The 25,750-nt window shown below is 44.9% G+C and overlaps 1 protein-coding gene and 1 long non-coding RNA gene across 4 annotated transcripts; both read left to right on the top strand.

Annotated features, from left to right (window-relative positions):
* The first annotated feature begins 9,684 nt into the window (after positions 1–9,684).
* On the top strand, positions 9,685–24,455 carry LOC109748666 (uncharacterized). Of its 2 annotated transcripts, none has more exons than XR_012205701.1 (6): positions 9,685–11,143; positions 11,531–11,719; positions 22,712–22,817; positions 22,936–23,103; positions 23,193–23,315; positions 24,194–24,455. It is a non-coding gene; the product is annotated as an uncharacterized lncRNA (long non-coding RNA). The 2 variants fall into 2 exon arrangements; XR_002229416.4 differs by having other exon boundaries at positions 23,193–23,319.
* On the top strand, positions 18,083–19,758 carry LOC141021074 (uncharacterized). Of its 2 annotated transcripts, XM_073496011.1 has the most exons (4): positions 18,083–18,223; positions 18,313–18,577; positions 18,663–19,104; positions 19,184–19,758. In XM_073496011.1, exons 1-4 carry the CDS (start codon positions 18,090–18,092, stop codon positions 19,447–19,449), a joined length of 1,107 nt encoding a protein of 368 aa, XP_073352112.1. In that variant the 5' UTR covers positions 18,083–18,089; the 3' UTR covers positions 19,450–19,758. The 2 variants fall into 2 exon arrangements, 1 of the variants encoding a protein (XP_073352112.1); XR_012181080.1 differs by lacking the exon at positions 18,313–18,577 and having other exon boundaries at positions 18,084–18,223; positions 19,184–19,757.
* Positions 24,456–25,750: the final 1,295 nt, after the last annotated feature.

The following is a 25,750-nucleotide window of genomic DNA, read 5'->3' as shown; positions in this document are numbered from 1 at the left end:
ACACGGGCACTTCAATGTTTTTTAAACTTTTTTAAACTCCAGCCTATTTTTGCGTTCAGTATGCATCATTCAAAGCGACGTCATCAATTTCCAACACATTCTGACATCATTTGCTGTTTTTCAGTCATTTACCGATTTGATTAGAGAGCTAAATGACGGTGAAATTGAAAATCACTACAAAATGAACTCTGAAAATGTTGGAACTTGGCATGGTATCATCATTTCACCCGCATAGCATGTGCAAAAGAGTAGAGAGGGTCACGGCGAAAACTGGACGCACCTCGTGTACAGACTGGACAATCTCTTTCGGAGTATCAGGGTTTCGGACGATAACTAATCTGTTACACGGGCACTTCATTGTTTTTAATTTTTTTTTGAACTCCAGCCTATTTTTGCGTTCAGTATGCATCATTCAAAGCGACGTCATCAATTTCCAACACATTCTGACATCATTTGCTGTTTTTCAGTCATTTACCGATTTGTTTAGAGAGCTAAAGGACGGTGAAATTGAAAATCACTACAAAATGAACTCTGAAAATGTTGGAACTTGGCATGGTATCATCATTTCACCCGCATAGCATGTGCAAAAGAGTAGAGAGGGTCACGGCGAAAACTGGACGCACCTCGTGTACAAACTGGACAATCTCTTTCGGAGTATCAGGGTTTCGGACGAGAACTCATCTGTTACACGGGCACTTCAATGTTTTTGAAACTTATTTGAACTCCAGCCTATTTTTGCGTTCAGTATGCATCATTCAAAGCGACATCATCAATTTCCAACACGTTCTGACATCATTTGCTGTTTTTCAGTCATTTACTGATTTGTTTAGAGAGCTAAATGACGGTGAAATTGAAAATCACTATAAAATGAACTCTGAAAATGTTGGAACTTGGCATGGTATCATCATTTCACCCGCATAGCATGTGCAAAAGAGTAGAGAGGGTCACGGCAAAAACTGGACGCACCTCGTGTACAAACTGGACAATCTCTTTCGGAGTATCAGGGTTTCGGACGAGAACTCATCTGTTACACGGGCACTTCAATGTTTTTAAAACTTTTTTGAACTCCAGCCTATTTTTGCGTTCAGTATGCATCATTCAAAGCGACGTCATCAATTTCCAACACGTTCTAACATCATTTGCTGTTTTTCAGTCATTTACCGATTTGTTTAGCGAGCTAAATGACGGTGAAATTGAAAATCACTACAAAATGAACTCTGAAAATGTTGGAACTTGGCATGGTATCATCATTTTCACCCGCATAGCATGTGCAAAAGAGTAGAGAGGGTCACGGCGAAAACTGGACACACCTCGTGTACAAACTAGACAATCTTTTTCGGAGTATCAGGGTTTCGGACGAGAACTAATCTGTTACACGGGCACTTCAATGTTTTTAAAACTTATTTGAACTCCAGCCTATTTTTGCGTTCAGTATGCATCATTCAAACCGACGTCATCAATTTTCAACACGTTCTGACATCATTTGCTGTTTTTCAGTCATTTACCGATTTGTTTAGAGAGCTAAATAACAGTGAAATTGAAAATCACTACAAAATGAACTCTGAAAATGTTGGAACTTGGCATGGTATCATCATTTCACCTGCATAGCATGTGCAAAAGAGTAGAAAGGGTCACGGCGAAAACTGGACGCACCTCGTGTACAAACTGGACAATCTCTTTCGGAGTATCAGGGTTTCGGACGAGGACTCATCTGTTACACGGGCACTTCAATGTTTTTAAAACTTTTTTGAACTCCAGCCTATTTTTGCGTTCAGTATGCATCATTCAAATCGACGTCATCAATTTCCAACACGTTCTGGCATCATTTGCTGTTTTTCAGTCATTTACCGATTTGTTTAGAGAGCTAAATGACGGTGAAATTGAAAATCACTACAAAATGAACTCTGAAAATGTTGGAACTTGGCATGGTATCATCATTTTCACCCGCATAGCATGTGCAAAAGAGTAGAGAGGGTCACGGCGAAAACTGGACACACCTCGTGTACAAACTAGACAATCTCTTTCGGAGTATCAGGGTTTCGGACGAGAACTCATCTGTTACACGGGCACTTCAATGTTTTTTAAACTTATTTGAACTCCAACCTATTTTTGCGTTCAGTATGCATCATTCAAACTGACGTCATCAATTTCCAACACGTTCTGACATCATTTGCTGTTTTTCAGTCATTTACCGATTTGTTTAGAGAGCTAAATGACGGTGAAATTGAAAATCACTATAAAATGAACTCTGAAAATGTTGGAACTTGGCGTGGTATCATCATTTCACCCGCATAGCATGTGCAAAAGAGTAGAGAGGGTCAAGGCGAAAACTGGACGCACTTCGTGTACAAACTGGACAATCTCTTTCGGAGTATCAGGGTTTCGGACGAGAACTCATCTGTTACACGGGCACTTCAATGTTTTTTAAACTTTTTTGAACTCCAGCCTATTTTTGCGTTCATTATGCATCATAATAAAACAGAAAAGACAAAAACTATATAAAAAATTACTCAAAAATAAATAGCAGAAAAGAAAAAAACTACATAAAAAATTGTTATATTCACAAAGAAACTAAATACAGCAAAAAAAACTACTCAGAAATAAATAAAAGAAAATTATATAAAAAATTGTTGGGGCGCTGCCTAGTGGGCCTGCCAGACCTAGGGTTTGCAAATAAAGGCCCAGAAGGGCCAGCAGGCTCACAAGGCAGCGCGCCGAAGTTAGGCCGAGAAGCCTGCTATATAGAGAAGTTCGAAGGAGCAGCCGCGACTGGGTTTATAAACCAGTGCGGCTGCCCTTCGCTCGGCGAGGTGGGACTAAACATTGTGCACCGCTGGTGGCAGCGCACAACCATTAGTACCGGTTGGTGGCTCCAACCAGTACTAATGCGTGGGCCTTTAGTACCGGTTCAAGCCACGAACCGGTACTAAAGGGGGCCGTTTCCCGCCGCTTGACCTGGCGAAAATTGGCCTTTAGTACCGGTTGGTGGCTCCAACCGGTACTAAAGGCCCCTCCTATATATATGGCACTTACGAAAAAATCAGTTTCATCGACCCACTTCTTCTCCAACTTCTTCGCGCCACATCGCCGCCGCCGCGCCGTCGCCCATCGCGCGCCACCCTCGCCGGCCTTGCCGCCCTCGCCGCCCCCGCCGCGCGCCCTCACCCCCGCCGCCCGTCGTCGCCGTCACCGCCGTCGCCCCCGCCGCCCGTCGTACGGCGTCACCGCCGTCGCCCGTCGCCGCCGCCCCATACTACGTCGCCGTCTCGATCGCGCCGTCGCCTCCGGCCCGCCGCCCGTCGTCGCGCCATCCCCGTCGCATCGCCGTCTCGCGCCGCCGCCTGTACGCCGCCGCCCCCCGCTCGTACACACATACACACACACATATTAGATTTTCTGTTTTCTGTTGTTTAGATTAATGTTAGATGAATTACGTAGATAAGAATGTTAGAATGTTAATGTTAGATGAATTATATGGAAAAGATGTTAAATATTAATGTCAATTTTAGATGAATTAGCTAGATATTAATTAGGTATATATATGAGATTTGAACTAGTTGAATTAATATAACTAGTTTATTTTTAGTATGAAAATTAATAGAACAAGTTTATTTTTAGTAAGAAAATTTAGGTATATGAGATTATTTGAACTAGTTGAATTAATATAACTAGTTTATTTTTAGTAAATGCTTAGTTGAACTAGTTGAATTAGTAGAACTAGTTTATTTTTAGTAAGAAAATTTAGGTATATGAGATTTGATGATCTAATTAAAATATTACTATATATAGCTACTTTATATATTTTAGCAAGAAAATTAATAGAACTAGTTTATTTTTAGTAAATTCTTAGTTGAATTAGTTGAATTAATAGAACTAGTTTATTTTTAGTAAGAAAATTTAGATATCTGAGATTTGATGATCTAATTAAAATATTACTATATAGAACTAGCTACTTTATTTTAGTAAGAAAATTAATAGAACAAGTTTATTTTTATTAAATGCTTAGTTGAATTAGTTGAATTAATAGAACTAGTTGAACTAATAGAAGTAGTTGAATTAGTTGAATTAATAGAACTAGTAAGTGTTTAATGTTTCACCTATATGAACATAGGAAATGTCGTCTGACGACGAAAAAGATTTCATTAAGTGCGAATACTGTGAAGACCAGCGCGGCCTGTGCGACAAAAATTTCCTTGTTGATGATGGGCACTTCAGCATCAAGCTGGATGAGACCTTCGAAGTGGATACAGTAAGTCACAACGACAAGTCTTTTTTCGTAATTAAGTATGACTTATATATGCTTCATTTGCTTCAACTTATAATTTTAAATTTTCACTATTCTACTAGCGTATCCCCTGCCATGCAAGAATTTTTGTCTTGGATAAGATAGGTTTCAGTGCTATGGAAACTATGGAGGTAAAGAGAGTTTACCTAAAGACCGAGCATGGTTATACTTTCAACGTCAAATTATACAATGCAGACACGTACTCCTATTTTGAATGCAAAACTTGGCAAGCACTATGCAAGGCTTATGCATTTGAGCCTGATATGGTTATCGCCTTTGATATTCGTCCGGAAGATGATATTGAAGGTAATAGAGACATCTGGGTCGATGTGCAGACGCCTCCAGTTCTACCATTATGTGAGTTTCTCAACCATATTTATGTCTTTGATATTGTTTATTCAAAAATAGTTGACAACTAATTTCTATTGACAGCTTATTTCCATTCAAGAAAACATGTCCGGCGCTTGGTAGACAGGACCTACTACTGTCCCGGAGCTGGACTAAACTGCGAGGAGATAAGTCATTATGTTTCATGGCTTGAGGATCTTCATACTGTTAAGACAAATTTTCTTCCTACACTTAAAAAAGTTAGTACTCAAAACATGCGACCAATAGTGATCGTATTGAACTACGGTCACATCTATTTACGAAAGATGGTAAGATTTTTACTATTTGTCCTCAGTGCATCTTTTGCATACATTATTTTTTTACTAAACTTTCATTGCTAAGTATATTAATTACTATACGATGTTCTTCAACAGGGGCTCCCGATGACAGTTGTGCCTCAATGGATCGAGACTAAAGGTCACATGTCAATGGTTAGCTTACGGCCAAGATATCCTACATTGCACATGAGTGCATTCAGGATTTCTAAAAGCGATGAATGCTTAATAGTGAAAGATTGGAGCAAAATTGTTAACGATCCCAGAGAAGTACTAGGGGGCAGCAATGAGAAGCGCAGCCCACGATTAGGAGACAGGTTCATCTGCATGCTCTAGTATGATGAATCAGGAGAGCTATACATGTTCTATGCTATTTTACCTGAGAGAGAGCAGCAGGAGTGATTTAGCCAGTTCATGCTCTTAGTACTTTTGTCCTCTCATGTCCGTGTTCTTCGTCCTGAACTTAATCTCAAAGGGTGATTTGCTTTTGTGGTGTTATGAACGCTTATAATATGATGACCATGTTGAACTCGATTATATCTTTGCTTCTGGTACAAGTGAATGTTTTTTCTTTAAGCCAGTGTTGGTGCTGATTAGATAGCGGTAATGACTATGATGATTAAACAGTGGTAATGACGACTATGATGATTTTTAGCTAGCTAGTTTACTGTTGTTGATGATATGATGCAAGAGTTTTTATATTAATATGATGATGATGATGAGTTATTATATCATTTATAAAAGAAACCGCAGATTAGTTTCAGCTGGATGGATCCTAGCTAAGTGATCAAGTATATGCCATATCCATATTATACTTGATCACTTAATTATAGGTGATCAAGTATAATATGGATATGGCATATACTTGATCACTTAGCTAGGATCCACATGCATCCAGTCGAAACTAATCTGTGGTACTTTCACCTAATGATTTAACAACTAAAATAATCACTAAATTAAATTGAAAACATAAAATTAAAGAAAAATTAAAAATAATACCAAAACACCCCCAAACATTTAGTACCGGTTGGTGTTACCAACCGGTACTAATGTCCTGCACGCACCCGGGCCTGGCTCGTGCCACATGGTGGCACTTTAGCGCCGGTTCGTGATGAACCGGTACTAAAGGGGGGGACCTTTAGTCCCCACTCTTTAGTGCCGGTTGTGGAATCGCCACTAAAGGCCCTTACGAACCGGCGCTAAAGCCCGGTTCTGCACTAGTGGGGGTCAATACATATATATGAATGAAACTCAACACAAATGATATACTAAAATAAAATTGTGAATATTATTGCTCACACACTTCATATTGTTTTTCGGAGTAGCCCCGCTTAGAGGCCGTCGTGTTGTAGATGAACTCGCAAACGTAGTATCCACAAAAATCATTCCCGACTTCCTGCCACAAGCACTTTACGAGAAATAGAGGTCAATCAAATTGATAAGCAAGCATGCTAAATGGTATTGATGAAACTAGCTAGAATCAATGGGAGATGCGCGAAACTAGGTAGTAGTACTTACTTTCGGGTGTGTAAATCGCAGCTCCCTCGGCAGTCCCGGAACAATTACGGTGAACTCTTTCCAAACCCTGCCAGACAAAGAAAATAATTACTTGATATCAGGAAATGAACAAAGTTGCCGATATGGTGCGATAATGATCAATTGAACTTACTCCTGAAGCATTTCAGTCATGTCCGCATAGTCCTGGGGATCTTTTCGTCTCGAGTCTAAGACGGTTACTACTCCTCGGTCAAGCTTAATCTCTAGCAAAATAAAGTGGAACCTATGCACGCATGCATAACTCATCAATTACATTACTATAACCTCGAGTAATAAGGAAAACCGAATATGTAGAAGACAGTAACACTCACTTGAAGTTATAAGGAAAGAGTATTTTATCTTTGTTTTGATTTTAGGCAACGATTGTAGCAAGTTGTCTTCGGTTTCTGTGACATTCTTTTGAACCGTCCATTCATGTATGATATTTAGGTTAATGAACCCAATGTCATAGATTTGTGTTTTCTGCATTCGACGATCTTCAATCTGCATAATATAGTGAGGATAATTATATATACATGCAATGAAAGAACTGAGCTATATAGAGAGACTTAATTATAGAAGTAGTACTCACAGACAGTAGCAAGTCACGAGTGTTTTGTCGAGGGCCTTTTGATTGTATAACTGGAATAACTCGTCAAATTCAACAGACAACAGATCAGTTTCAACGAGGTCGTGCTCCTCTTTAATTCTCAGCGTCAAAGTATCCTTCACAGACTCGCTGCAGGTTTCCATGTACCATTCATGGAATTTTCGCATCATCGCTGTTAGAGGAGGATGATCAGGTTTGACGAGAGGCTGCTCGTACTGGCATCTGAATTAGCGACGATATCGCTAGACACCTTGAGCGCGGGGCACGATTGGTTCGCGTGTTCACCGAGCTGGGGAATTTTTTCCCACTTCTTCGTTGTGCTAACCTTGCATCACTGGAAGTAGTTCCCGAGTCCCGCGCATCTTGATATGTCTTTTTAAGACATCGAACATAGTTGGAATCTGGCGGAGGCGGTGGTGGTCGTTTCAGGGCATCGATAGTGCGCTTTGCTTTCACCGAATCTATCGTCTCCTTCGGAGGTGGAGGCTTCTTTGCAAAAAAAGTCCCTCACTTGGGCACGACAGATGTCCTTGTTTTCCTTGTCGGTCCTCTCATATAGTAACTTTTCCGGAGCCTTGAGAGATGGACCGTATCTGAATTGCCTCCTGCCTCTGCTTGTACTGCTAGCCGCCGGAGCGGCGACGTCTCTCTTCCGTCGTTGCTGACGAGGCGGAGTGCTCCGACGCGCCGGAGGAGCCGGAGCGGCGGCGGCTGTCTTCCGCCGTTGCTGACGAGGCGGAGTGCTCCGACACGCCGGAGGAGGCGGAGGAGGAGCCGGAGTGCCCTCACGCGCCGGAGGAGGCGGAGAAGGAGGCGGAGTGCCCTGATCACCCGCCGGAGGAGGAGGAGGAGGAGGAGGAGGCGGAGTGCCTTGACTCGTCGGAGGAGGAGGAGGCGTCCAGTTTGGAAGCTTGATGTACTCCTTCCTCCTTAGACATGTACTCCTTAAAGCATTAACCATCTGATTCTCCCCTTCACCTGTAGGGTGGTCAAGCTCCAGCTCCTCAAATCCTTTCATTATTTCATCCACCGTCACAATAGCATAGCCATGTGAAATCGGACAACAATGAAAAGTTCACAAGTATAAATTTCATGCAACCATGAAACAGTCGGTACATAAAAAGAAACCAACCGGCCCATAGTGGATCCAATTCATACGCATTACGCAGCACAAACTTGTAAAATACGTGTTTCTGTTCATCAAACTTGCGCGGACGTGCAAATACGGTCACATTTTTTATATGCGGGTGTGTTCACTGCCTACGTGGCATGCCAGTGTGGCCAGGGCTCAATGTTAGTGGCTGGTAGCGGCCGAAGTGCAGTGCACGTGATGTTTTTCATGCGAGTGTTCGAACTTTTTTATAGCAATAGCACATCATACTAGCATAGCCCGCGCGACGGCACGCTGCGCCCATTGATACAGTGTGGTCGTATGGATTGTATTTACTATTTATAACTAATGTTATCAGTTTAAGATAGCAGATCATTACGTAAAATTGTCGACTTAGGAAAATAAGTAGGAAGAAGTGAATTTATTGTCATGCATGTTGGATGTTGCTATTCTCATTGTTACAAAAGTAATCACCTTTTAATTGTCAGCAAAACATCACTTGCAAGCTACTATACCAGGCAAGTACTACTACTAGGCGACGTGACGAGGGAGAAAGAAAAGAACGCATGCAGCATGCAGCCTCGGAACGGACAGATTAGAAATGACAAGTAGACTAGCTTAGTATGTGTTGTTACAAAGTTCTGCCACGGATAGTAGGATCCTTCGACTGCATGAACCGAAGCACGAACATCACGCACAGGCACAGACAGCCAAAACGCAGGCGACACACCGCGAACTCCGCAAGGCCGCACAGCGCCGCAATCACATGTGAGCTGTGCCGACGCCCACTGGAACAGGCCACGTGCACCGCTGCGACACACTATGTGAGCCCCTCCATGGCCTCGTGCTCCCGCCACAGTGTCGCCCGTGCGGCCGTGTCCCGCGCTGGCCGTCGCCCTAGCCGAGGAGCGCGAGCTCTGGTGCCACGCCGCGCGCCACCGGGAGCTCACCGACCGCTGTCCACCAGCGCCACCACTTCAGACCACACAGGCCGGAGGGCTCCCGCAACTGCAGCCTCCATTCCCTGTTGCGCCTGCTAGCGACGTGTCTCCTACCCCAGATCGACGCCCAGGCAGAGAAGAAGACACACACAATAGAAAGGAGGGAAGAGGGCCTCGCCGGTGAAACTCATCTCGCATAGACCTCCGCTCCGAAGGCCTCCCCGAGAAGACGGGCGAGAATGTGAGACCGGAACACCTTCCGGAGGTACACGCCGGTCTGGCAGAACACCGGAAGCAACAGCACAGCCCGAACCACCGCGCCGGCCAACTACAACCCACCGCGAGCGAGGAGGCCGACCGGGACGACGCGGTCGATTACGACCGGACGAAGAGGCGACCATCTCTACTCCTAATGGAGCAGTTGGTGAATAGTCTGCGCGGTTTATTTTTGCTGGTTTTTTTCGTCATCCTCCCACCTTCGGTTTTTTTCGTCATCCTCCCACCTCCGTTAACTCGCAACCCTCCCGCAAAATAAACCCGTGCCAAAAAAAAAACCTACGATCGATGCCTCCTGCCCACAGCAGCAGATTGTTCTCCGCCGCCAACCATCCCTTCGCACGCCCGATCCATCCCTTCGCCCCCGCCGGACATCCATCCCTGTGCCGCGGCCGATCCTAACCTTCGCCGTCGCCCACTCCCGTCGATCCCATCTATCGTTGCCGCTGCAGCCGGCGCAAAAAAAAAATCCATCGACCCCTCCCATCGATCGTTGCCGCCGCCGCCGTCCGAGGGGCAGACGCCGCCGCCGCCGCCACCGCGCAGTACAAGGGGGAGACGCCGCCGCCGCTGCTGCAAGGCATGGCGGTTTGAATCCCGCCCCCGCCTCTGCAAGGCAGGGCGGTTTGAATCCCGCCCCCGCCGCTGCAAGGCATGCTCACCAAGATGTTCGGCCAGGCCGGCGACTAGGACGGCATCCAGTTCGTCTTCAAGAAGATGCGGGAGGTCGGCATCAAGCCCTAAATCCTCGTCTACAACGCTTTGCTCGAGGCGATCGGCAAGACCGGCAAGTTGGGGCTGGCCCGCAGCCTGTTCGAGGAAATGTCCGCCGAGGGGGTCGAGCCCAACGAGCGCACGCGCACCGCGGTGGCCAAGATCTGTTGCCGGGCACGCTGGGGACGCGACGTGCTCCAGCTCTGGGACAAGATGCGCGACAAGAAGATCCCCGCCCACAACATCCTCTGCAACACGCATGTGCGCCGACGTGGGGCTGGTGGCTGAGGCCGAGCAGTTCTTCGAGGAGATGAAGCTGGACAAGTGGAGCTACACAGCCATCATCAACATCTATGGGAGCATCAAGGACGCCAACCGCGCACTCCAGTTGTTTGTGGAAATGCTACAGAGCGGCATAGAGGCCAACATAATGAGCTACACCATCGTGATCCAGTGCCTCGGCAAGGCGAACAGGATAGATGACGCCGTTCTTTGTAACCGCATCTGGGTCATAGACGTACATTCTCACGTGCACACGCGTCACTGCCTACCGCTACCTTCCTTGCCGGCGGTGGACGGCGCCGCGTTTCCGGATTAGGGGGGACTGGCCGAACCGCGACCGCGCCTTCGCCACGGCTGAGGGGAGCGAAAGCCACACCGCCGCACTCCCGGCCACGGGCCACAACCTGCGGGTCTTCGTCCGTCAGGGCCTGGACGCTTCTGCTACTCCACTCCTTGTGCGAACACATCGACACATATTAGTGCCCGACTGTGCCACCAAGCTCAAATCAGGGGCTGCAAGATTCCATCAAGAGTCTTCGTGTGGCTGTCTTGGTCTTGGATTGTAAAGCCCGGTTTGGGATTTTGCTACAACTGCTCATTCAGTGAGGATTCTGATCGAAGACGATCACAAGGAGAAAGGACTTTGCCCAAGTAACTCCAGCTGGTTATATTGACACACTATATTAATGTAACGCCATACAGAGGCATGTTTCATGTGTGGCAGAGGTAAGGTTCTATTAGTGTTCTCCTGATCTTTAGCCTCGCAGTCTGCACTTCTCCAAGAATGAAACTGATTCATGTCTTCTTATATTCTTCCGTAAAGCACTTACATAAAAACAATGTGATGTCCCTTTCAAATGAGGAAAAAATAAGACAAAAAGTGTAAATGACCCTTTTAGATGATTGTCAGGTTTATTTTACTTTGTTATGTTTCCACTCTTTTTGCAACTGCATTTCGGAATATGTGGTTCTTCTATTCCAGACTTTCTTAGTCCCTTAATTTGGAGGTATAACAAAATGAGTGAAGTTTTCCCTCGAAAAAATGAGTGAAGTTTTTGTTACTCCCTCAACATTTCATTGAGGCTTTAAATTATTTTCATTCTTTTATTCCAGGACTAGAGGTAATTAAAACTTCATCTGAGGAAGCAATCTACAAAGTCAAGTGGAGCAATAGCGTCCAAGCAGTCTTGTTGCTATGTTCTTGCTTTTGCTGTACACAAAGAGGCCGGGATTGAGCAAGGGCGCTGGAGATATTGTGTCAATAGTGGGCATCTTGATGCAGTTGCGCTTGTCGAGGTTGAGGTCAGAAAAATGATTATATCTTTTCCATGTGCATTATTACTGAAAAATATTTCATACACAGAAATATACTGCATTTCTGGACATCTAGAAATCTTATTGCTGGTAGATATCATTGCCGTCTGAAATTAAAATTTCCTAGAACATGTGGCTAATTTTTTTTAAATAATACATTTTTTGTTTAAAATTACAGAAATAATACGCAGAATAAAGATTTTTCAAAAATAATACACCGTCGGCCCACTGCAGGCTGACTGAGCCCAGTCGGCCCACAGCAGGCCGATCGGCTATCAGGAGGCCGACTGCAGGCCGGCCAGCCACGCGGCGGCCTGTGGTTGGTCGTGCCACGTCGCGAGGGGGGAGGCAGCGGCCTGTCGGCGTGGTGCGCCCCTGTCGGCGTCCCGCAGGCCGATCGGCCACCTGTTGGCCGACAGGGTGCGGCCGACCTGACGCACGCAGGCCAGCCCGCCCTTATCCTCTCCTTCCCTCTTTCTTTTTTCTTTGTTTTTCTCCTTCCCTGCCCATATCCTCTCCTTCCTCCATTCTTCTTCTCCCGTTGCTGCATTCTTCTGTGTTCTTCCTTCTCCTCTCTCTACAGAAAAATGGCACCCATTTGTGCACCTAAATGAGCTACATTTTCGCGATTTTGGCACCGTGAATGGGTTCAACTCATTTAGGGCAGCGAAAAGAGGTGTCGATCTACTGACGGGGTAGCTCGTGGTGGTCGTGGTGAGCATTTTGGTGGAGGTGGTGGTGGTGAAGTTGGGGCAGTGTTCGTCGTTGGGGCAGTTGGGGTGGTGAGGTGGTGGAGGTGGTGGAGGTGGTGGTGGTGGAGGTCGTTCGTCGTTCGTCGTTCGTCGTTCTTCGTTCGTGGTTCTTCGTTCTTCGTTCTTCGTTCGCACGCACGCTTCAAGGGTATACCTCAGCCCTCATCTTATTTTTCGTAGGTGGTCCGGGATTATACGTAAATATTGTTATTTGCCGCGGTAGTATACGTAAATATTTGTGTGCGATTATTGTTTTTTGGCCCGGTAGTATGCGGAAATATTGTTATTTGCCCCGGTAGTATACGTAAATATTATTCGTTCGCACGCACGCTTCGTTTGATGTGAAAATAAATTTATGTGCGATTATCCGTAATATAGTTGTAGGTGTGTGAATTGTATTAGTTGTTAGTGGGATAATAAGTTGTTGCTTAATACTTGACACGTACACAGTTGCGGGATAAGAAGTCGGAAACATGAATAAAAACTTGGAAAGAAGAGACAAGTTTTTTTTTGAAGAGTTGGGGTCGGCATGTGCATAGCAAAACGAATAATATTACATGTTAAAAAACGATGTTAAAAAATAGAGTTGGAAACATAATAAAAATTTAAAAAACAATGTTAAAAAAAAGAGTTTGAAGAGTTGGGGTCGGCGGCATGTGCATAGCAAAACGAATAATCTTACATGTTAAAAAACGATGTTAAAAAACGTTGTTAAAAAACGAATAAGAAGTTTTTTTTTGAAGAGTTGGAAACATAATAAAAATTTAATAAGCAAGCAAAAAATAGGAAAAGTAGAACTACATGTTAAAAAACGTTTCAGTCCGTACCCGATGCGAATATGAAGCGGATTACCCGCTAACCTTTATTATGCGTATTTTCTAAAGTTTAACCCATAAGAAGCAATGCCTTTTTCTAAATTATTTTAACATAGATTAAAATAAAAAATACATCAACATGGCCATATAATTCAAATAAACTGAATTATCATATTTGTCGGTTATATTTTTATTATTATTTGAGGCCTATTTATTATTAGTAAACATGGGCCTATTTATTATATTATTTACTATGGTCCTGGTAATATATATATAGACATGTCTAATACTTGTATTTCGATGTTGAAAAAAATAGGTGAGTCGAGATGTCCGATGTAGTGAAGTTGAGATTTTACTATGGTCCTGGTACTGTCCAAACAAATGAGTTGGGAGCAGATCTGAGTGAATTTACTCACATAGAGGTTGCAATCAGCGCACCACAAACATGGTCTGTTAGTCAGTTGAAAGAATGGATTGCGGCAAGTTTAGGTCTTGATACTGAAACAAACACCGTCGGTGTTCATGCATTGTGGACACGGTCAAGTTCAAAAATTTACTTTTATTTGAGGCCAATAGAGGGAGACTCCGATTGGGTGCGGTGGTTACAAGGTTGTGAACGAAGGGGATGCAATCCTGTTGCTTTAGTGCTTCCCGTCGTGAAGGAGGTCACTGCACATGAAGGGGAGGGTGGCTACGAAGGACAGAGCAGTCATGTAGAAGGAGGAAATGCTTATGGTTACGACCAAGGACAGAGCAGTCAGGTAGAAGGAGGAAATGCTTATGGTTATGAACCAGGGCAGAGTAGTCAGGTAGAAGGAGGAAATGCCGATGGTGATTACAATGGCGAGGTGGACGCTGACGAGGTAGATGGGCACATGCAGAACCAGATGGAAGAAGAAGACACCGATGTTGAAAGGGGTCATGCCGATGATTCTGACGAGTCAGATGAAGAAGAAAATGCAGAGGAGGTCCCGAATCCTGCATGGTGGAATCATGACTTATCATCTGCAATGACCGTGAATGATGGACATGATTCAGCCTGGCAATATCACCAGAACAATATTGCGACGGGTGCTATGTATCCGAACAAGCAAGCCCTGAAGGATGCAATAATTAATTGGGCAATGTCCACGCAAAGGGTTTTCAAAGCTGAGGTGTCCAGTCAGAAATTCCTCACAATGGTATGCAAGAATGCAGATTGTCCCGCAAGGGTGCACGGCTTTCTCCCTAAGTATGGCACAAGTTGGGTGATAAGTGACTTAGTTAATCACACTTGTCTTATTCCCTGCATCCCTCAAGATCATGCCAACCTTTCATCCACGCTTATTGCTCGACTGTTTTACGATGAGATAGTGCAAGGCAAAGCTATGGAAGTGAAGGCAGTGCAGACAAAAGTGTTCGCCAGGTTGAAGTACAGAATTTCTTATGGCAAGGCTTGGAGGGCTAAGCATGCAGCGCTTGAGAGGAGATTTGGTTCTTATTTTGATGCATATGACTCTGTTGTCCACCTCCTCCACACCCTGCAGCAGCGGAATCCAGGCACCTATATCGATATCCAAGACATGTTCATGCCAGAGTTCCCAACTGTGAGGGTTTTGCATCGTCTCTTCTTCTCTTTCGGTGTATGCATCGAAGCTTTCAGGCATTGCCGACCGGTGATATGTGTTGACGGTACTTTTCTCACAGGCAAGTACAAGGGTCAGATACTGACAGCCATAGGTCAAGACGGCCAAAATCAAGTCGTCCCACTGGCATTTGCTTTTGTGGAGAGTGAGAACATTGAAAGTTGGACATGGTTCTTCAGGCAGTTGAAAATATCAGTTGTCAAGGAGAAGCCGAATGTGTGCATCCTTCATGACAGGCATGCAGGTATACTCAGTGCGATAAGGACACTGACAAACCCAGGCCCTGAGGAACAAGTTCCATGGCAGGACTTGCAGAGCCGTTGGTGCATGCGCCATCTCGGGGCTAATTTCTTCTCGCAGTTTAGAAATAAGAACCTGATGAATCTGTTCAAAAAACTCTGCAAGCAGAACCAGTTATGGAAGTACAATTTGATACGCGACAGACTTAATGTGTGCACACAGAGACACGTGAGGGACAGGAAAGCTGCAAGAGATGCAGCGGTGAGGGCACATGTTGAAGCAGTAGCTGCACAGTTGGCAACAGGAACAGCGGCCGTGGAGGAGGAGGCTGTTGGGCTATGTGACCTGCCAGGCTTTGACCCACCTGGTACTAGGAGAAGGCTCGGGAGGTCGATTAAAACCTTCGAGCAGTGGATAGAGCATGAGCCTCTGGAGAGGTGGTCTTTGCTACATGACACACATGGAGCAAGGTACGGTGTCATGACAACGAACCTCGCGGAAACATACAACTTTGTCCTCAGAGGAAACCGGGCATTGCCACTTACAGCCATCGTTGAGGGTATTTTCTATGGCACCGTCAAGTATTTCAGAGACAGACGTCAAATAGCAGAGCAGCATATCTTGAACAACCCAAATACACGGTATTGTGAAAGAGTCACGAAGTACATGGACAACAAGATGCAAAAAGCTAGGTCACACACTGTAGTCGCCATCGGTAATCAAGAAAGAAGGTTTGAGGTCCGCTTAGCCAACAACAAATTCGGATGTGCAAATGAGTTGAGGACGCATGAGGTGAAAATTGGCAATGAAGCCTGGCCAACGTGTGAGTGCACATGCAATAAACCGAAATTGCTTCACCTACCTTGCTCACATGTACTTGCTGCTTGCGGGCAGCTTGGAATGGACGCAATATCGTTTGTGTCTCCATATTTTCTGAAAGAGGCTGTCCTCAATACCTGGACAAGTGAGCTGATGGGTTTTCGAGCAATGGGTAATTTCAACAGCGTCAACCCCGCCGATAGGCGTTACATTCCAAACCCAGAGCATATGCGTACAAGTAGAGGCAGACGGCAGTGTCAGCGCATCCGAAATGATATGGATGAATCTGAAGCAGGAGGTCCGACTAGGCAATGCATTCTATGCAATGAATTTGGCCATAGGGACACTAATTGTCCCACTTTCGTCACTGGGCGTGGACGAGGCAACCGGGGAAGAAGAGGAGGTAGAGGTAGTAGAGGAGTAAGGGCGAGAGGAAGAAGCTAAGCTAGCACTAGTTTGTTCTGAATTTATAATAAGTGTGCTGTGGCACTATGTTCTGAAATTTGTATTAAGTGTGGCACTATGTTCTGAATTTTTATTAAGTGTGACACTATGTTCTGAATTTTTATTAAGTGTGGGACTATGTTTTGAAATTTTTATTAAGTGTGCCACTATGTTCTGAATTTTTATTAAGTGTGACACTATGTTCTGAATTTTTATTAAGAGTGGCACTATGTTATGAATTTTAATTAAGTGTGCCACTACGTTATGAATTTTTATTAAGTGTGGCACTATGTTCTGAATTTTTATTAAGTGTGGCACTTTGTTCTGAATTTTGTAAGTGCAGGAATGTCGGGATTGTGGTTGCTGAATGGGGACATTGATAAGGGTCATCGTGGTGCGATATGGTATGAGCGCAAGCTTGAGCCTCTCGTCACTCGCACTCCTAAGGAAAACTGGAAGATACACTCAGGATGGCTTCAGCGGTACGTGCTTTATTAATTTGCACACTGACATGCATATTAATGGTTGAAATGGGAGACAGTAACTGAAAAGTTCTCTGATGAAGGTTGAAATGGGCCGGCCTTTTACCTTTCGCGCGTCTGGTTGAGTCTATCCCGGGTGAGAAACGCGTCGCCATCGATGGGTCTTTGCTGAGCTGCTTAGTGGACCATTGGAGGCCAGAGACCCACACGTTTCACTTCAGATGGGGAGAGATGGCTCCTACTCTGGAGGATGTGTCACTTTTGCTGGGACTACCGTTGGCAGGTCATGCCGTAGGACCGTTGGACGCACCGGCTGGTTGGGAGCGAGCTCTCACAGAACGTTTTCACGGTGTTTTTCCGGATGCTCCCGATCCGGTATGGGAGCATCACGGACCTAAGTAATGAGTGGTTGCTAAATTTCCGGGTAATTTCCCCTACCTATTCTCTTCAAGTTATCGCGCATAAAGTTGTAGAGAAAATAATTGCGGCTTACTAAAACTTTCTCTTCGCTTAATGCAGATCCAGAACTTCCGGAAGCCCTTGACTGCGGAACAGATCACTCGGAGCCTCGAGGCCTACTTACTGTGGCTTTTCGGCAAGGTGATGTTCACGGAGAACCATGTCACCACTATCAGCGCCCTCTACATCCCTATGGCACTCGAGATAGCGAGCGCTCAGACGGCGGATCAGATCAGACAGAGGAGTTGGGGTTCGGCAGTGTTAGCGGGTACATACCGAGGTATGTGCAACGGTTGCCAGCTTACATCGAGAAAGCCAGCCCTTCTTGGATGCCCTCTATTCCTACAGCTGTGGTCGTGGGAGAGGTTCTCTATAGGGCGACCAGATGTACGGGTTCATGAGCCTATAGACGCCATGTTTGATGTTGAGGGCATCGACATGCCTACTTTCGGTCTGTGTTGGACTCGTCGCAAGGTATGCACCGTGTTGTAGTTTAATGCAACTTTTTCTGCACAAGAGATCGATCGATGCGAGCGGCTACTAACTTTTATTCTCTGCAGAGACGCTTTGCTAGTGATCAGACCAGGAAGGTGTACACAACATTGAACGAGCAGTTCGATGCGTACACCGGGGTAATCTGGCAGCCCTACACGGCAGCAGCCATACAAGCGAGATACCCTGCTGGTATGTCTGTGCTATACACAAGGGACCGAGATTACTGGATGACAAAATCGAAGATCATCTTCGATGTCTTCGTCGAGGAGATGGCACAACAGAGGGTTATGAGGCAATTTGGTCTTCTGCAGTTGGAGCTACCTCCCCCTATAGAGAACCCGGTGCCAGCACACATCCACAGGTATTAACCAGTTTTTCAATGTTGCATTTTCTTTCATAGTACTCCATTCAAAGCTTTAGGTAATTGTTGAACACACACCACAATTTTAGGACGACAAGGAAGGGCATGAACAGGACAACTGCTGAATGGCTAGTTAGACTAGAGCCGTATGTTATAGAATGGGAGACAGCAAACACAAATCTATGGCACGCGAATCACAATTTCGATCTCGATGAATTCAATCTCTATTTGCGGCGCTACATGACCGGAACACGGTTACGCATTGTTGAGTACTCCCACCCAGAGGAGTTACCGGATCCTACTCCGTCGGATATGTACCTGAGCTATGATACTTCGGGCTCTAGGCAGTACGCGGTAAGATATTTTTTCTTTACGTAATGTTGCCACATACTTTGACGTGCAAGAGACAGACATTATTAATCGTCATGGAAATTTGCAGGCTACCTTGACACGCGAACTGTACGACGACGTGACCACCTTTGGACGATCACTATCGTCTGGACCTCTTCTTCAACATCGTCCAGTGGTACAGCCCTTCTTGGAAAGAATTCAGAATAAGATACGGACTGTGTACGAGGCTATCACGTGCACCCGGAGAACCGATGTTGTTCAGCACGAGCAGGAGCAGCCGCGTCACTCCATGCAACGACATCAACCACGTCCACGCCTAGCACAGCAGCCGACAACCAGGCCACCCCGTCCTGACCAACCTGGCAGTTCTACGTGGCACCCGCAGCACTATGGTCCCACGTCGAGCTTCGTGTTTTCTCCACAGCCACAGCAACACGGTCCCTCGTCGAGCTTCGTGTTTTCTCCACAGCCACAACAGCATGGTCCCTCCAGTTTCGTGTTTCAGCCAGAGCAGACGTCACACCCAGCAGGTATGTGTCTTCATATTTATTGTTTTCAATATTAATTGACGCGACCTCATTCTTCATGATGAACCGTTCCATCGCGTAGGGGCCTATGGATATCAGGCGTCTATGTCGGCATCACATGATACGTGGGGGAGTGATCAACATCCCGAGGACAACATACAGGCTCAGATGTCGCAGCACACCCAGTGGATGAACATGTTTTCGACTCCTCCACCAGGCCCCACACAGGATACACAGCATGACCAGGGAGAGTCTGAGATTCCTCCTCGTCACGTTAGGGCACCCGACAGGTTGGGATGGTCCCCGATTCCAGATCCGCCTCCCCGCCAGGCCAGACGTCGTCACTGACGCTTCTATGTATCTGTATCAGTAGAGACATTACCATCTATTTCTGTGGAAGACTTATGTCTATTCTATGTATGAGACAAATGACTATGTACTTATGTACGAGACATATGCCTACTCTATTTTAGTACTCTGTTATCGGAACTACAAGATCATATGTAGATAGAACATAATATTCATACAACGAGACATTGCAAGCAAATAGATAGAACTATATCTAAATTAAATGGTACGTAACTGAACTCACAACATACAGCATAAAAACTACATGAAGTCATCATCGTCATATGTTCGCGCCAACTTTTTCCCGCCATATGTTCGCGCCAACTTTTTCCCGCCACCCGTTTCCCGCCACCCGTTTCCCTCCACCCTTTTCCCGCCACCCGTTTCCCGCCACCCGTTTCCCGCCACCCGTTTCCCGCCAACCCTTTCCCTCCTTATCGCAGCCGTTCTTTCCCGCCATTTTCTCCTCTCTACCTATAAAACCCCCTTCAGACGGAGCTGCATAAGCATTGCAGTGTGCTGGTGGTAAATTGGAGCACTATGGTGGAGGTGAAGCTGTTGTTCGTCATTCTTCGTTCGAGCCGGAGCACCGGCAGTTTGGTGGCCGCCGTTCGTCCTTCATCCTTCGCACGCACGCTTCAAGGGTATATTTAAGCCCACATTTTATTTTTCGTACGTGCTCCGGTAGTTTTTGTTAATATTTTTAGATGTCAACTAATTAATCTGTCAATATTTGTAGTTGCTACGGCAAATATTCGTAATATAATTGTAGGAGGGTGAATTGTATTAGTTGCTCCGTTAATATTCTGTAATATATAGCTTCGTAATATATAGACATGTCTAATATTTGTTAGTGGGGATATTAAGGGGTAGGGTAGGTACTCAATGCGATTTGTGTGTTGCAGATGGCTGAGAGTACTCAGTGGGTGCTTAGCCCTATTGTTCATGTCCAAGGCTTGTCTCCAAGTGTTGTGCAAGTTAGTGAAGTGGACCTCACTTTTGATTGGTTGAAGACTAAATTCATGTTGAAGCAAGGGTTGAAGGAAGACGATTTTGTGTACTACGTCAGCAGCAAGCATTCGGATGGCCCTGGGGAAAGAAAATTGATTGACATAACTGATGATGGCAAGATTCAAGAAATGCTGAGCGAATGGGAATGGAAAAGGGTTGTTCAGTTGCATTGCTACAGGAAACCGAGTTATATGTGATGCATTTGTCATTCGAGATCCGCCTCCCCGGCAGGCCAGACGTCGTCATTGCCGCTCCTATGTATCAGTAGAGACATTACCATCTATTTCTGTGTGAGAACTTATGTCTATTCTATGTATGAGACAAATGACTATGTACTTCTCTACGAGACATATGACTACTCTACAAGATCATATTTAGATAGAACATAATATTCATACAACGAGACATTACAAACAACTAGATAGAACTACATCCAAATTAAATGGCACGTAACTGAACTCACAACATACAGCATAAAAACTACATGAAGTCATCATCGTCATCCTCGATCGATGCAGAACTCTTGCCCTTCGACGATGAAGAACTCTTGCCCTTCGACGATGCAGAAACCTTGCCCTTCGATGATGAAGAACTCTTGCCCTTCGACGATGCAGAACCCGGAAGCGGCGGCATGAAGATATCATCTTCGTCCTCGCTCTCCTCAGTCCATAAACATGGATTATTTGCTGCAATCCTTCTGAAAGTTTCACTCTTCGGCACCACTACCTTCTTCCACCTGTCATGCAACCTAAGAAGTTCTTTACGTACCTCCTCATAGGTCCTTTCAGGCCACCCAGAACTACGTAATTGGTGAGCCAACTCATTCATTATGGTGTCACTACCGGTGAGTTCGTCCCATGGAACTATCCTATTATCCATCCTGAAATCGGTAGCTAGCCTCAGAAGAGTCCTGCTCATCCCAGGGTGAAAACTACGATCGAAAGGATAATGGGACATCTCAACTACACTACACTGCAATGCTTATCCAGCTCCGTCTGAAGGGGGTTTTATAGATAGAGACGAGAAAATGGCGGGAAAGAACGACTGCGGTATGGCGGGAAATGTTGGCGGGAAATGGGAGGAGGGAAACGGGTGGCGGGAAACGGGTGGCGTGAAATGGGTGGCGGGAAATGGGTGGCGGGAAATGGATGGCGGGAAATGGGTGGCGGGAAATGGGTGGCGGGAAATGGATGGCGCGAAAAGCGCAGTTTGGAAATGTCGATAACTTTCAAAACAAATGTTCATCACAATGGAAAAAGTTCCCGCCTTTCAAAAAATGCATGCAATTTTTTTGGAAAATATGATAAGAAATGGTTCGTGCCACTAAATGAATGTACGTCACCTTTGCTGGAAATATTCTCGTGTTTCCAAAAAATATCCATGACATTCTACAAAATGGTACTCCCTTCATCCCATAATATAAGATGATATTACAATCAATATACTCACATATCACGTGGGTTAACAAATGTTTAGATGGATCATGACATTTTAAGAAAATATTCGCGTGTTTCTAAAAAAAGTTTGTGAAATTTTCAGAAAAGCATTTTAAAAAATGTTGTGTGGTTTTAAAAAAATGGTATTTCCATTAAAAATGTATTTGAAGAAATGTTACCATGTATTCATAACGTGTTAAAATATATACTTTAAAAAAATATTCGCGGTAATATTAAAAATAGGCATGCACCAGTCGGCCCACAGCATGCCAACTGAGCCTAGTCGGCCCACTGCAGGCCTATCGGCCAACTGCAAGCCGACTGGGCCCTGTCGGCCAACTGGAGGCCGACTGGGCTTGAATCTGCTGGCCGACAGCCCAATCGGCCAGCAGCACACTGATGGGCCTCCAGTCGGCCTGCTGTGGGCCGACTGGGCTCTGTCGGCCTGCAGTAGGCCGATGGTGTATTATTTTTGAAAAATCTTTTTTTTGCGTATTATTTCTGTAATTTTTTTTAAAAAATGTATTATTAAAAAAAAATTAGTGAACATGTGACCATGAGGCTCCAAGATAAAAATAAAATGAAAGTGAATGTTATTATATTATTCAAGGCGGATGATATTAAAAATTTCCTGTTTTATTAGTTGTCGAAGGTGAAGCTGCATGGGTGATGTAGCCGGTTGGCTGTAGTGCGGAGTTATAATATATGTTGTATATTACTTTTCTTCTTCTAGGATTACTGGTCTATTTTGACAAATGAAATTAGTTATCATAAATCTATTTTGATCAATGAAATGAATATATGTTTGTGTACAGCTTGTTCCCACGCACGACTTGTAGTTGTAAACTTATGCATTTGGGGCTATTAAAGGGAGGCAATTGACGTGCATGTCAAGAGGAGTTATTCTGCGGCAACCCACAGGTATTTAGCTAGATCATCTTAGTCGGATACTAATATCTATTATTGTTGTCTTCACCCAGTTCTTGTTTTGGTGCCTTAAAAAATCATCTTAATCGGATACTGATATCACTTATGCAAGAGTCATGTTTGATCATTAAAAGAAATGGCCACGGATCCCCACGGACGCCGCCACTGCCGCGGATCCCCACGGATGATGCAGACGCCGCCGAACAGAGCAGGATGTGGTCGCGTTGCACTGATTGGAGGAGACCGTGCCGGCCGTGCGCTGTTTGGAGGACGAACACAGGTATTAATCTGTTCGAGTATGCATGGGCCTCGAAGAACCGAGCAAAGCATCCCATTCATTTTCAATCATTGCATGTGTTTGCTCTGCAGGTTCACCGCCATGGCTATGAGAGGACGCATTTGTGTTCAGTTGTTCGGGCAGAGGAGGCACTTTGTTGAAGCATCAAGTGAATTGAAATGTGCAAATGCTCTTGGTGCCCATTAGTTCTTTGTGTGAGTAAGAAATCGTTTTCTTCTCCATAGCTGAGAAACCAGTAAAGAAATTATGTGTCAGGAGCAAGAATCTTTTTCGATGAAAGCCGCTACCTTTCATATATAAATTGTGTTCCTTTTCAAGAAAGAAATCCATAGCCTTGAATCAATAGATATACATAAGTTTTATGTTGATGTTATCTACAATAAGAGTACTTGAAATTGATAGAGTTGCCATTAGATTTTCCAAGAAGAGGCAGACATTATATCACCTGTCCGTTTAATCTTTCTCTGTTTATTATGTTGCTTCTTTTTTTTGTCTTATTCTTATTCCAATCATTGCATTAGGATTCATTGCCAATTTATTCGGTCCTTATTTAATTTGGATGGTGCTGAACTATTTTTGTGGTACCTGGTACCTTTCATGATCAAGAAGAGCTCACATGTGACTAAATAGACATGGTGTATTGTTTAAGCATGCATACTTGGCCTCTTTGGACTATTAATAGAAGCTTGTGTCCCCTTTGGACTAGGGAAGATATGTTAAATTGTACCAACCATGTCATTAGACTATAACAGAAGAAAAAAATGTATCAAATTATATGTTTTTATTTACTTCGATCGGTATGAAGGGCAGGTGACATTCATACTAAAATTTTGGCTATAATCTATTCAACCTGGTTGTAAATCATTGCATGGTAATGTTTCTATGTGCATATTCTGGATTGCTCTATGCAAATGCATAAGACAGGGAAGGACCATGCCGTGAGCCTATTGATAAATCTGAGCAGCTAGCTAGGCTCTGTAGTAACATCTTAACTGCCTGCTTAGATTACTTATCTGTTTGGTCATTCCTTCTTTTTGCCTGCTTAGTATAAACTGTATGTTCTATTCTGCAGCTCCTGCTGCTTCTATATTGACCTCTACTTGAAGTCAGGAGCCAAATTGAAGATCAAATTCAGGTTAGTAAAAAAGGGTAGTCTTTTTGTTATTGGTGTACCATTTTGTATATTGTCAACTGTACGCTCCTTGCGATACTAAAAGCTATATGTAATGTAGGGATTTGTTTCACCATCATCATAAAAACTCGTAGATATGCCTCCTAAAAAACATGTCTCTTATCATAGTTCTGGATCTGAATGAGACCCTTTTATACTCAGATTGGAAGGTGAACTTCTGTTTTCTGCGAAGTTTAGAATCTCGTTGTTTGCTATGCCTGCCGGCTGCCGCTCATGTACTGCACATGCAGTGTGAGTAAATCTCTTAATAAATCACACATTTGCACTTCAAATTTACTAAAACAACCTGTATAACTGAAACTCAAAAGTGCTCGTGCTTAAAATATGCACATCCAGTGGGGACAGATGCCGAATTTTGTTTCCATATAAGCCTTCCTATTCGTTTTATAGCATGTAGGCTTTATTTATTGGCCCAGCTCCCCAGGTGCTGAATATTGGTTGATCAGAATTTATAATAAAAAATTCCATATATCTCTACTATTAAAGGGGAGTACATTGTCGTTTCGTGTCGTTAGCCTCCCTCACCCCATCGATCGACAGGGCATCGCATGCCCAGCATGGCGTCTCCCGTAAATCACGGAAGTGAGGAGCCACCGCGCGCATCCGTGCCAGATCCGGCAGGCGGTGCATGCATTCATGCTCGATCCGGGCGCCACGGTTGAGGCTTGGTGGACGAGCATGTGACAGTTGCTTGGTTGTGGAAGAGGGGAAGGGAGTACGGGATGGCCCCGTTCTTTTTTTTTCTGCCCGTTTTGGATGGTAGGAGGATGGAACATGGGCGGATGGAGGTCTACGGAGCATGGGGCGGCAGCTTCACCCTTGCCACGGTCAGGGAAGAGGAAGGGAGCCTGAGCTCTCTATGCGGCTTCATAAGTGTGTCTGGAGCATGGGCCTCGCGACGAGGGTGCGGGTGGAGCACGGCCATCCGTTGATAGGAGGGAGCTGGGGGAGGGGTGATGCAAGCCACTTGTGGGCGATGGATGTAGAAGAGGAGGAGGAGCACTGGATGGCAGTGGCGGAGCGTGGCAAGCAATCAAGGGGGGGGGGCAAATTTTGAACTAAAAGCAAATTTTTAGTTCAAAAAAGCCTAGAAGTAAAATTACATTGTAATCGAACATATCTTGCTCCTTCCATCCTTTGGCAGCTTGGCTCATCAACGGTCGTCGGCTCATGGTCTTGGCGATTGCGCGCATAGCACGAGATGGTCTGTGTAGGTGCAGCAGCAAGCAGGGGGCAAATCGATCTAATGCCAACATATGCAGCAGGCAGCCACCAGCCGGGTGAATCCATCTAACGTAGCAGTAAGCAAGCATTCTGTGCACATGCAGCATGAAGCTGCTCGTACAACATTCAATCAAGTTGCATGGAGTAGCTAGCCAGCTTCACACATGAATATGCATGTGTGCATCCTTCGAGGGTATTCATCTAATAATAATG

The sequence above is a fragment of the Aegilops tauschii genome, chromosome 3 (assembly GCF_002575655.3).
Source record: "Aegilops tauschii subsp. strangulata cultivar AL8/78 chromosome 3, Aet v6.0, whole genome shotgun sequence".
NCBI classification, from domain to species: Eukaryota; Viridiplantae; Streptophyta; class Magnoliopsida; order Poales; family Poaceae; genus Aegilops; species Aegilops tauschii.
Note: the sequence above shows the minus strand (reverse complement) of the source record. Positions and strands in the feature narration are given on the sequence as shown.

What these genes read in the sequence shown, in the direction of transcription:
- LOC141021074 (XM_073496011.1), top strand. Translation starts at nt 18,090, where the DNA reads ATGACAAAATCGAAGATCATCTTCGATGTCTTCGTCGAGGAGATGGCA. An exon ending in GTGCCAGCACACATCCACAG is followed by an intron (nt 18,224 to 18,312) that starts GTATTAACCAGT and finishes CCACAATTTTAG; the next exon opens with GACGACAAGGAAGGGCATGA. An exon ending in CGGGCTCTAGGCAGTACGCG is followed by an intron (nt 18,578 to 18,662) that starts GTAAGATATTTT and finishes GGAAATTTGCAG; the next exon opens with GCTACCTTGACACGCGAACT.